The sequence below is a fragment of the Papaver somniferum genome, chromosome 1, assembly GCF_003573695.1.
Source record: "Papaver somniferum cultivar HN1 chromosome 1, ASM357369v1, whole genome shotgun sequence".
Lineage (NCBI taxonomy): Eukaryota > Viridiplantae > Streptophyta > Magnoliopsida > Ranunculales > Papaveraceae > Papaver > Papaver somniferum.
Window position 1 is genome coordinate 230203085 of NC_039358.1, and position 12670 is coordinate 230215754.

Genomic DNA, 12670 nt, shown 5'->3' on the forward strand with positions numbered 1-12670 from the left:
ATTATACTCGAACACCTTATTGACCAGCTGTCCAGTTGATCATTTTTATCTAAGAATAACTGGCATTTTTGTGTCGCTTATATCACACTTTGGCTACTGGATTTATGTTAATTTCGTTGACAATGAATTTTTTTTGTTTCCTCTCCAAATGTAGACACTACTTTGTAATTAATGTTGTAACACCAAGAACAAAAGCTTCTTGACAATTTGGAAACTGGGAGATCAATTCAATGAAATCCAAATTCTTGACAGTGAGTGATTACTCCAATCCAACACCACTTGATTTAAAGAAAGAGCTAATAATTATTTTGCCCAATAATGATTTTTCCTGAATAGGCAAGGAAGTCAATGGTTGTTTGTTGGTACACAAATTTTAAACCAAAAAACCTGATTATCTCAGAATGTCAAACACAAAATAACCTAAAATATTAGCAGTAAGCCCCATTTAGGAACCAACTTCGTCATGCAAATATAAAAAAACCAAAGTGCCAACTTGTTCATTCAAGTTGAAAGTTCAACCTTCAGTTACACCAAAATATACAAATGGAATATCTATATAAGCTCCCTCTCTAACTTATCTGTTTCTTAAGATTAACAACATGAATACCTCCTTACCTCTCAATCTTCTCCTTCTTTTAGTCTTTGCATATTTCTCATGTTTTCTTGTCCTTGTACCGGTATTTGCAAAAGGTAATTACTAATCATTATTATCTCTAGTTATTAATTAACAACAGCGTAATACTCGTTAAGATATTGTTTCTTACGTTGATTGATCAATGAATTCTAACATTTTATTGTGGTATGTGCAGTTTTCTTGAGCATAGATTGTGGCTCTATGTCCTTGAAACCTCGTACTGACAACAATTCGATCATATGGGTTGGAGATGGTCCTTACATAAAAACTGGAGAAGTTCATAAAGTCAATGTACTTGCAGATGAATCTGGTTTTGATTCCAGTGTTATGAGCAGTCTTAGAGCATTCCCAACTCGAAACAAGAATTGCTATTCGATGGATACTGATAAGGAACCAGAAGATAATACTACGACTGAACGAGTTCTCATTCGAGCTAATTTCTATTATGGCAACTACGACAATAAATCAACCCCGCCTACTTTCAATCTTCAATTCAATGGGATCCATTGGACAAAAGTACAAACACGTATGGAAGGTATCACATATGAAGAAGTGGTATTTTTATGGAAGAAGGGTACCAATATAAACGTATGTCTGGCTCAAACTAAACCGAATAACATCCCATTTATAAGCGCTCTCGAAGTAAGAAGTTTGGATGCAGATGTTTATAGTTATTTCCCAGATGACAAAGCAATGATCTTCCTTGATAGATATGCTTTGGGTAGCACCACAGTTATAAGGTATGTACACGCACATATATTCAAATTGCAAAGGTTATGGCACAACCAATTACAAGCAGACTGACAATATATAAAACCTTGGTTGATCATGTAGGTACCCTGAAGATAGTATGGATCGAATTTGGGTTGGAAATAACATTAGTACTATAAACAGAGTCAGAAGCAATTCTCCATCCATAAATGTTGGCACTGACGATAAACCTCCGGAGGCGGTATTAAGGACAGCTTTAACGCCTTTGAATTCTTCCGAAAATATTTCTATGACATTCACTATTAATCGTAAAGTTCCTATAATCGGCAAAGCCTATTTTTCAGAAGTGATTAAACTAAATTCCACCCAGAAACGATCATTTAATATAGTAGTTAATAACCACCTCGATACCACTATTATTTTCCCTAAAAACCCTGTGATTCCACCTTATGGAGGCGTATTGGAGGTCAACATGATCAATGTGACTACTTTCAACTCTTCATTTTCACTTGATTTTGTACGGACAAATGATTCAACTCTTCCTCCACTAATCAGTGCCCTTGAGTGGTATACTTTCGGTGAAACATTAGTTGAAGGAACCAATCCAGATGACGGTAATTCTCTCCCTAAATTTTATACAAATCTTTGATTAAAAAATTAATATGTGATCAAGTAATTTACTAATTAGCTGTATTTTATTTATTAGTGAAAGCATTGGGTGTGTTGAAAAAGAGTTTCATTCAGCTCCAAGATTGGAACGGTGATCCTTGTTTACCTTCGCCGTACACTTGGGATTGGGTTGGTTGTGATTCTGATACGGATTCTCCTCGAATTACAGCACTGTAAGGATAATCTTCTCTACGATTCTGTATTAGTTTCTTCCTATTAAGCGCCAGATACGGTATTGGAAACAAGGGTGAAACCCAAAGATAAACTTGGGTAAGCTGGCCTAGCTAAGCAATAAGTGCTTGTTTAGGCTGACTTAATCCAACTTTGAGCCTGTGAAGTGTGAAGTCAACTGAAGTTAAGAAATTTTGTGAAAATATTATTTTGACCCCCGTTAAGTGTTGGTAGCCTTTTTTTTTTCTTTATTTGTTGGTAGCCTGTTAGCAATATTTGTTTTCTTTCAGTATTCCTTTTTGTTTAATTAGGGTGGTATAAGTCTTGTATATCCTTTCTTTTTTGATAATTACAGGCTGGATATGCAGCCCAATCGGCTGGCAAGCCTAAAATTATTAAAAAATTAGGCTTCAAAAACTCATTAAACTTGCACTTGTAGTAAGACTTTTGCTTTCCGCAACAAGACATCCGACTCCAGCTCTGCTTGCAGACACTTCTGATATCATTTAACTATAAGTACTTTCGAATTTTGGTGATGATTCTTTTACAGGTATCTCAATGACCTTGGACTAGTGGGTGCATTACCAGATTTTAGTGACATGAGTGCTCTCAAAACCATGTGAGTCATATAAATATTTGAAGTACCATTTTTTTTTCTCTATTAATTTAGATATAAACTTACTTAAATTTTTTGCACATATTTGGCAGAATTTTGCGCAACAATAGTTTGATGGGAGAAATTCCAAGATTTCTTGGCTCGTTTCCTGAACTCACCGTATTGTGAGTTCAAAAATATTCTTCAACTTTCTTTCTACTATGCATTAGCCATCGACAAATATTAACTTTTTCAATCATTATTTGGATTCTTGTAGAAATCTGGCTGACAATAACTTTTCGGGAGCAATACCTTCATTACTGTATAACAACGGCTTTTTGAAGTTAAAGTAAGTATACTTTTTATTTTTTGTTCGAATTGATTCATTTTATTTATCTGTAAGTTTTTATTAAGAATGTTTTTTTACTTTTTTGTGCGTAGTGCATCTAGTAATCCAAACTTGTTGTGCATGGACGCATCAATATGCGATATCGGATCAAAAGTTCCTTCCCCAAGCAACAATGATACGGACACTAAATCAATAGTGCCTTCCCCGAACAAAGGGAAAGGTTCTAAAATATTAGCACAACCAATAACAACATTACTCCTGATTATGTTTTCTGCTTTCTTGTTGTAGGTGATTCCAACCCCAATGATGCAGCGGCATGATATTTCAAAATACCAAAAAATTAAAAATTAAATAATGCAGCGGCGTGAAGTTCATTTCATATATTGATAAACTCCCTTTTACAAATTCCTCCGTTTGTGGTTTTGTTGTATGTATTTATCTTGTGCTACTATGAAGTCATATTGTTACCTACATTTACAAATTGGATGGAGTTCTTCATGATATCATATTTTGTATCCTTTTTTCTTTGTGATGCGAATAAACTTGATCAATTAGTAGACATAAATACAATGTCTTTTATCATTCTGAAATTCTTTAGTCGCTGGTTTATTAATTTACGACTAACAAAAATGCATTACCAACTTGCAAATGAACTTAAAATAACTCGAGCATCTAAGATAATAGGGTGCTTATTCCATGATAATCCTGACAAGTCTCCATCGACATCGATCATTAGCCACATATTTGGCATCTAGCTGAAACATCACATGCAATACACATTGAAATCAATTGAGTTATAATTCTCTAAACCCTTCTTATCTCTTCTATGTTTCTCTATACCTAAACTTGACTTAGCATTATCCTTGTTCCACTCTCTATGTCTTCCACATCTTCCACAATTTCTATGGTTTCAATTGTTCTCAATTCTTCTAAATCTATGCTGGCTTCATCTGTTTTTTCTCAATCTCATCACATTATCACTGTCAAACTTGATGAAATGAATTATCCTCTTTGGCGTGCTCAATTCTTACATTATATTCAATGTTATGATCTTGATGGCTTTGTTAATGGTGAAAACCCTTGTCCTCCTGCTACTTTTGAAAATACTTAAACCCTAATCCTGACTATGCTCCTTGGATGAAACAAGATAGAATCCTTCTCGGTTGGATTTTCTCTTCTCTAACTCATACTGTTCTACGAAAAGTTCATCGTCTCACCACCTCACATGTAGTTTGGTCTTCTCTTGAATCCTTATATGCTTCCAAATATGATGTGCATATTCGTCATCTACAATTTGAACTCTGTGCTTTTAAGAAAAGATCTCTTTCTATGAGAGATTACATAGGTCATGCTACTGATATTGTTGACAATCTTGCTGCTGATGATACTACAATCACCAACACTGAATTACGTCATTGTATTCTGGCTGGTTTGGACTCATCCTGTGATCCATAGTAACATGTCTTACAACTTCAATGGGAACTATGAATCTTGAAGATTTTATTACATGTTTTCTTACCCTTGAGCTACGTGTGGAACAAAATAACAAATCCTTGAACTCTCAACTTGTAGCTAATGTTGCATCTTCTGCAAGATCTTGTCAAACTATGGTTCTCAACAAACGAATTGTAATGGACAACATACTAGTGGTACTCGTCACTTAAAACTTTGTCAACTGTGTGATAAAGCTGGTCATCCTTCTCATCTCTATTGGAAATGTTTTGATCGCATTTTCCTCCCACAAACCACTCGACATCCACCCTCTTCATCTTCTCAGTTTTCTTCTGCTTTTCGTGCCTATATTACTCAATAACGAAGATCAACTTCTACGGCTCCTTGGTTTCCTGACAGTGCATTAACTAATCATATCACCAATGATCTCTCTAGACTACATCTTTCCTCAGAATACAGGGGTCCTGATCAAGTCAGATTGGGTAATGGTACTAATATTTCAATTTCTCATGTTGGTTCTTCTATTCTAGGAACTTCTGATCATAAGTTACATCTTCACAACACTATTGATACTCCTCAAATTTCACACAATTTGTTATATGTATCTCGACTCACAACTGATAACAATGTCTTATTTAAATTTTATCCTGATTTTTTTCTTGTGAAGGATCGAGGTATGAGGAATGTTCTTCTACGCGGCCTTAGGAAGGTGGTCTCTATGAAATTGATACTTCTTCAGTCTCTCCAACATCCTGTGTTGGTGAATATACCAGTCTCCACAATTGGCACTTTAGATTAGGTCATCCTATGATGCGTACTGTGCGTCATGTTATTTCTAAGTTTTCTCTCCGTATTAGTAATACTATAAGTTTTTGCTTTTCTTGTCATGAACATGAATGTCACAAATTATCTTTTCCTTCTAGTACAACTCAATATTTGAATCATTTGAACTTGATTGTTTCTGATGTCTGGGATCCTTCTCATGTTTTTTCTAATAAAGGCTATCGATACTATGTTATTTCATTGATACACATAGTCGCTTTACTTGGATGTTTTCTATGTCTCACAAATCAGATGTTTTCTCTATCTTTCTTGTTTTTCAAAAACATGTTGAGAATAACTTTAAAAAGAAAAATATTTTTTTATCAGATAATGCTGCTGAATATCGTAAGCTTACTCCTTACCTTCAATAACATGGTATTTTTCATTGATTCTCATGGCCACATATATCTGAACATAATGGTTTAATTGAATGACGACATCGTCACATTCGTGAAATTGGTCTTATTACTTCATTATCCATGGCTTTTGTTCCTTCGTCTTACTGGTGTGATGCATTCTTTACAACATGTTAGTTAATGAACTGTGTTCCACCTTCTGCTCTTCTAAACACATCTCCTTATGAGGCTCTATTTGGTACGTACGTTACCTGATTACAATTCATTGCGTGTTTTTGGGTGTTTATGCTATCCTCACCTTCTCCCATATCGATCTCATAAAATGGAACAATTATCTTAGCCTTGTGTCTTCATAGGATATAATCACTCACATAAAGGATACAAATGTCTTCGTATTCCTACTTGTCATATCTATATCAGTCGCCATGTTTTTTTCAATGAGATTGTCTTTCCTTTTGCTGCGTCGTCAACACCATCTCTGACATCCACTGATTAGGTAATACCTACTTCACTAAATATTTTTTACATTTTTATATGTTCTTATCATAATATTATGCCGCAATAACCATCTTCTACTACTGATACACAACTTCATCCACCAGTTGTTCATTACCAAGTACCTTAGGAGTAATCCTTATTAAGCTCTCAATCTGAACTACCTCCTGTTACAACTTCAATAGATACTTCACCACCTTCTTCTACTCAAGATGTTAATGTTTCTTCTAATACTTGTTCATGTGTACAAGTAGAAACTGATTCATGTATCACTTCAATTTCTTCCAGTCATCCTATGATTACTAGATCTAAGGATGGGATTTACAAACCGAATTCTAAATATGCACTAGTGGATGATTTTGAACCAACTTGTTATTCACAAGCTCGGGCATGTCCAAATTTACTTAAGGCATCAGATACTGAATACAATGCATTGCTTCAAAATGGTAGTGGACTTTGGTACCTATCATCCTTCCATGGATCTTATTAATTGGATGTAAGTGGTTTTTTCGTACCAAACGTAAAGATGATGGCACTATTGAGCGTTATAAAGCTCGTTTAGAATCTTAAGGATACAATCAACAATAAGTTTTTGATTATGGTGAAACTTATAGTTTGGTTGTCAAACCTTGTACTATACTTATTATTCTTACACTAGCACTTTCTAATAATTGGTCTATTAATCAGTTTGATGTTGAAAATTCTTTTTTACACTGAAATCTTGAAGAGGGAGTTCACATGAAACAATCCCTAGGATATATTGGTCAGAATTTTCCTACATATGTGTCTAAACTACACCGCTCTCTCTACAGCATGAAACAAGCCCCACGTGCGTGGTACCATAGACTTGGTAATTTCTTATTGAAAAATGGGTTTGTTACTTCTAAGTGTGATTCATCTCTATTTCTCCGACTTGATGACACTGGTATTGTTCTCTTACTAGTTTATTTCGACGATATTATTCTTACTGGTTCCAGTACAACAGGTATTGAAGCAACGCATACTTCTTTATAAAAATAAGTTTGGATTAAAGACCTTGGTTCTCTATCTTATTTTCTAAGAATTGAAGCAATGCGTACTTCTTCAGGATTATTTCTTATACAAAGAAGACATGTTCATGATCTTCTTGTTCGAGTAAAAATGGATGGTGCAAAACCAATCCAACCTCCACTCAGTACAACTGGATATATGTCATCTGATCGTAGCACTTTTCTCTTGATTCTATAAAATACAGAAACATTATTGGTGCTTTATAATATCTAACATTTACTCGTCCTGATTCATCCTATGATGTCAATAAGGTCTGTCAGTTCATGCATAACCCAACTGACAATCACTGGAGTTTAATTAAACGTATATTGTGTTATCTAAAACATACTTCTATGTTTGACATTCTTATGAAACCAGCAACCAATACACATTTATCATTCACTGCTTATACAGATTCTGATTGGGCTGGCTCTTAGATAATCAACTCTCTACCAGTGGCTATTATATCTTCTTGGGTGGTAATATTAGTTATTTCCTGGAGTGCTCATAAACAGTAAACAATGTCTCATTCCAGTATTGAGGATGATTATCGTGGCCTTGTGATTGCTACTGCTGAGATCATGTGGATTCAATCTCTTCTTTCAGAATTACAAGTGTCCACCAAATCTCCTCCTGTTTTCTGGTGTGATAATGTTGGAGGAACTTATCTTTCTATTAATCTCATATTTCATGCACATATAGAAATAAATTATTATTTTGTCCATGATCACGTTGCTTCAAAACAGTTGGATGTTCGATTCATTTCTTCAAAAGTTCAAGTGGAAGATTTATTTACCAAACCTCTTTCTAAAGACCAATTTTCTTTTATAAAATTCAAGCTGACGGTTCAAGATGACCCGTTGCGCTTGCGGGATGGTGTTAGGACAATATCTATCACGTGTTGTTTATGTTATTGTTTTCTCAATGTTCTAGAATCTGTTGTATATAGAATGTCTTGTATCTTAAGTTATGCACTTGTTGCAAGTCTTTAATTGTTTTAGAATTCTAGGTTAAGAGTTTGTATAAATATATGTCTATATTGTACGTTCAATACACATTGAAATCAATAGAGTTATACTTTTCTAAACACTTATTATCTTAATGGAGTTATATTTCTCTAAGTTATGCAATGTTCTAGAATCTGTTGTACATAGAGTGTCTTGTATTTTAAGTTATGAAATTGTTGCAAGTCTTTAATTGTTTTAGAATTCTAGGTTAAGAGTTTGTATAAATATATGTCTAAATTGTACGTACAATACACATTGAAATCAATAGAGTTATACTTCTCTAAACCCTTATTATCTTAATAGAGTTATACTTCTCTAAGTTATGCAATGTTCTAGAATCTGTTGTACATAGAATGTCTTGTATCTTAATTTATGCAATTGTACATAGAATGTCTTGTATCTTAATTTATGCAATTGTTGCAAGTCTTTAATTGTTTTTGAACTCTAGGTTAAGAGTTTGTATAAATATATGTCTATATTGTACGTACAATACACATTGAAATCAATAGAGTTATACTTCTCTAAACTCTTATTATCTTAATAGAGTTATACTTCTCTAAATTATGCAATGTTCTAGAATCTGTTGTACATAGAATGTCTTGTATCTTAAGTTATGCAATTGTTGCAAGTCTTTAATTGTTTTCGAATTCTAGGTTAAGAGTTTGTACAAATATATGTCTATATTGTACGTACAATACACATTGAAATCTATAGAGTTCTAGAATCCGTGGCCTTGACTTTTAACAATTAGTCTATTTAGCTCACTGTGAAACCCATTTTACCACTTCAGAATAAGTGGAAATCTGCCCCACTAAGGCTAAGTGTCATGGTTCTCCAAGTTTGATGTTAAGCTTGAAAAGCATTGCCAAAAGTCCAAATTCAAGCAAGTGCTTGAACGCAAAATAAGTTGAATCAAGTTCTCTTCTTCTAACCATTTGACGCAGAAACAATATACTGTCGCGTCCCAAGAAATCCGAGCCATCAGATTAACACATCGATTAGCGATCCAACAGTTTCATTCTTTGCGCCAAGCTGCATCAAACAATTAGGCAGAATGTTCTTGAATGGTACATATGCAGTCGTTTTTCTTTGGGATGGGAGAATTGGGTGGTCAGGGCTAGAGCATCTATTTACTTGTCAAAATAGCAATGTACGAATATGATACATCCCGGTCAAACCCAGGATACACAAAGTGGCACTCATTATATCATCTTGAAAATTAAAATTCTTCATTCAAAAGGTCACGATACAATCATTACATTTTTTTCTTCTATACAGAAAATAATGGACTACACATTTGAACGCCTGTAAAATGCAGTAGGAAGCAAGACTTCTTAGGAAACCACACTAAATAGATGCAACTGCAACCCACACTCCTACAGAATAGTTTCTCTTAGAAAACCCGAAGAAAGATATCCACATAAACTACATAATCATCGGGGCATGCTCATCATCTGGACTATGGTATCTGTATTCGAACTATATTGCCCAGAGTCACCAGCTGCTGATGAGCCGGTTAATGGAACACTATAGAGGTCACTTGTTTCAAACTGTAAGCTCGATTTCTTTTCGTGGTTTGGTTGAATTGACCAAGATAAATGCTCTGCATCTCTAACTTTTTCCAGTTCTGTTGTTACTTGTCTCATTGTTGGTCTATCTTCACCCGTCAAGCTAAGGCAACTTTTTGCAAGCTCTGCAACTGCACTGACTTGTTTTGGTGTCCCCTCGTTGCATACTCCAGCATCAAGAAGTTGGGGCAATTTATTTCCTTCCATTGCCGAAATGAAGTATGGAGCAAGACTTCTTTGCTTTTCCGATCTACCATGAGAAATGGGCATTTCTGCCGTCAAGAGTTCTACAAGAACTACGCCAAAGCTATAAACATCACTCTTCTCTGTCAGTTGGCTTGTGTTGAAGTATTCTGGATCCAGATATCCTAAAGTCCCCAGTACTAGTGTGGATAATTCGGTTTGGTCCAAAGGAATTAACCTGGACGCTCCAAAGTCTGCTACTTTTGCGGTGTAATTTTCATCTAAAAGTATGTTGGCAGACTTGACATCTCTATGAATGATGGGTATTGAAGCTGCAGAATGTAAATAAGTAAGTGCACCGGCAGTTTCAATAGCAATCCTCAAACGGTTTGCCCAGGAAATGGAAGGCTCCCCGCGGCTAGGATGAATATGTTGGAAGAGGGTGCCATTGGAAATGTATTCATAAACAAGCAAGGGAACTTCAGTCTCTAAACAACACCCCAAGAGCCTCACGACGTTTCGATGGTTAACCTGAGTTAAAATAACTACTTCATTTATAAACTGCTCAATTTGACACTGATCAACTATTTTAGACTTCTTTATAGCAACTAAACGATTATCCGACAAGGTTCCCTTGTAAACGGTTCCATAACCTCCTCGTCCAACGACTAAACTCTCATCATAATTGTTGGTTGCTAATTTGAGCTCTTCCGCGGTAAAGATTTTTGAGTTCTCTGCACCACCTTCATTTGACGATAGTTGTTGTTGTAATAGCAACCCACCATTTTGTTGGAAAAATTTCTCTTTCATTTCTATCAGCTTTCTTTTCCTTATGATCAAGTATATCCAGGAACTTGCAATGATTAGAAACAAAATCCCTAAACCTATACCTGCATAAAGTGAGTAGGAGTTCGTAATAAGTACTTTACCTTAATAGAGTGAGTGCCTTATTGCGAAATATAAAACTGAATGCGGAAGAATATATTGAAGCAAGAAACAAAGAAAAACTATGTCGAGTTCCGGTACTAATAATATGTAATTAACAGGGAAAAACTTTACCAAGAGTAACTTGTAGAATTGGAAACTGTTCCTTCTTAACAATATTGGGAGTGCAACCTCTCCCGTCTTTCCTCCCATCTCCTTGACTGCCCGCTGGACAAGTACAATTGAAGCTCCCATTGGTATTGATGCAGATACCTTCACAGGGATTGTTTTTTCCATCCTCGCACTCGTTTATGTCTGTTTAGTGTCAGTTACGTTAAAGAACACAAACGTTGTTAGCTCTTACGCAAAATTGCATTCCTTAGAAAACAGTAACAAATTATTAGTACTTTTGTCAGAATTAATTACAGTTAGATATGATAGAAATTCCAATATGGAATTAGGAATACAGCCCGAGCGATCAAATCACCGTTTTTGTTTTCAGGATAGATTACACGTACCTATGCATCCGGGAGTGATATAAGGATTCCCCTCATAACCTTCAAAGCAAGTGCAGTGATACCCCGGATTGTTGTCTGAATTTTTACAGCGACTGTTTCCATGGCATGCATAGCTGGTTGGATATTTTTGTGCTTCTTCACATGTCTTAGTCCCTACTGCCCAATCAAGAACAACGGGGATATCTATTTCTTCAGGTACGGATAGAAGATCTGATGCAGCAAAGTTGCTGAACTGCTCATACTCGCCCATGAATGCGTAACTGCACGGGCTGTAGGACAAAAAGTTCGTATTACTATCATTCAACGTCGATACAATTACTGTCTTATGATTTTTGATCCCCTTTGGAACGGTGTTTTGGCAACACCCATTCCCACCACAAGACCCTTCAACCAAACTTTCCCTACTATGACATGATGATATGCACGTGCTAAAGTAGTCCCTATCTTCTTTATCGTTCCCCCGATATACCGCCACGGCCAAACAACCGATCAGCATAAACTTGTTTTTTGTGTTTGAGAATGTAAAAGGGCTGTTCCGCAGGTTTATGGAGACTATCGTATTGTTAAGCACCACAGCGCCATTTTCATCGAAACATATTTTACCTATCCTGTTCCCAACACGAATTTCAGTTTCAGATATACTCAGAATTTGAAGGTTACCTGTGCCGATAAATGGTTTAGGAGGATCGTAAGAAGAATTACAGTTAACGCTATAACCGTAGCCAACGTCAGGGATCGAGCATCCTCCTTCTCCTCCTTCACTAGTTATACCAAAAGGATAAGGTATGGTTATGTTACCACATTTGTCTGGGCACCCTGGTTTTGCCCCCCCAAATGCATCAAGAGATGTTGAAAACATTAAACAGAAAGAAAACTGGATTATGAGGATTCGATGGATGAACATGATTTTTTTAGTTTGCTAATGGCTAATTATTTTTGCTAGCTAGTTATGAAGATTCAGAGATAGATATACACATCTTAATTAGTATTAGCTTTCTGGATGTACACCTCAAAGGCATTCACATTGACTTTGAGAAAATCCATGACGTACCAAACATTTTTAGAAACATATCTGAGCTTTCAAAATTATTCTTCAACCAACTTGCACCATATCTGTTTCACATCAGAAGTAAGAGTTTGGGTGCGATTGAAGTTTGACTTGTTGCTACTAAAAGGGGTTACAAGAT

General features: G+C 35.6%; 2 protein-coding genes across 3 annotated transcripts; one reads left to right on the forward strand and one right to left on the reverse strand.

Moving 5' to 3' along the window:
* The first annotated feature begins 551 nt into the window (after window positions 1-551).
* LOC113338170 (probable LRR receptor-like serine/threonine-protein kinase At1g05700) lies at window positions 552-3654 on the forward strand. Of its 2 annotated transcripts, none has more exons than XM_026583656.1 (8): window positions 552-690; window positions 810-1374; window positions 1469-1959; window positions 2052-2187; window positions 2736-2804; window positions 2894-2965; window positions 3058-3129; window positions 3222-3654. In XM_026583656.1, the coding sequence occupies exons 1-8, from the start codon at window positions 600-602 to the stop codon at window positions 3415-3417; spliced, it is 1692 nt and encodes a 563-aa protein (XP_026439441.1). In that variant the 5' UTR covers window positions 552-599; the 3' UTR covers window positions 3418-3654. The 2 variants fall into 2 exon arrangements, with proteins under 2 accessions (XP_026439441.1, XP_026439446.1); XM_026583661.1 differs by having other exon boundaries at window positions 3418-3635.
* Window positions 3655-9544: 5890 nt separating this feature from the next.
* LOC113338189 (wall-associated receptor kinase 2-like) lies at window positions 9545-12431 on the reverse strand. The gene is made up of 3 exons (XM_026583663.1): window positions 11484-12431; window positions 11101-11280; window positions 9545-10931 (listed from the first exon to the last, which is right to left on the reverse strand). The coding sequence occupies exons 1-3, from the start codon at window positions 12385-12387 to the stop codon at window positions 9724-9726; spliced, it is 2292 nt and encodes a 763-aa protein (XP_026439448.1). The 5' UTR covers window positions 12388-12431; the 3' UTR covers window positions 9545-9723.
* Between the last annotated feature and the right edge of the window lie 239 nt (window positions 12432-12670).

What these genes read in the sequence shown, in the direction of transcription:
- LOC113338189 (XM_026583663.1), bottom strand. Translation starts at nt 12,387, where the DNA reads ATGTTCATCCATCGAATCCTCATAATCCAGTTTTCTTTCTGTTTAATG. An exon ending in TATCACTCCCGGATGCATAG is followed by an intron (nt 11,281 to 11,483) that starts GTACGTGTAATC and finishes GACACTAAACAG; the next exon opens with ACATAAACGAGTGCGAGGAT. An exon ending in AATTCTACAAGTTACTCTTG is followed by an intron (nt 10,932 to 11,100) that starts GTAAAGTTTTTC and finishes CACTTTATGCAG; the next exon opens with GTATAGGTTTAGGGATTTTG.
- LOC113338170 (XM_026583656.1), top strand. Translation starts at nt 600, where the DNA reads ATGAATACCTCCTTACCTCTCAATCTTCTCCTTCTTTTAGTCTTTGCA. An exon ending in TCTCCTCGAATTACAGCACT is followed by an intron (nt 2,188 to 2,735) that starts GTAAGGATAATC and finishes ATTCTTTTACAG; the next exon opens with GTATCTCAATGACCTTGGAC. An exon ending in AACGGCTTTTTGAAGTTAAA is followed by an intron (nt 3,130 to 3,221) that starts GTAAGTATACTT and finishes TTTTGTGCGTAG; the next exon opens with TGCATCTAGTAATCCAAACT.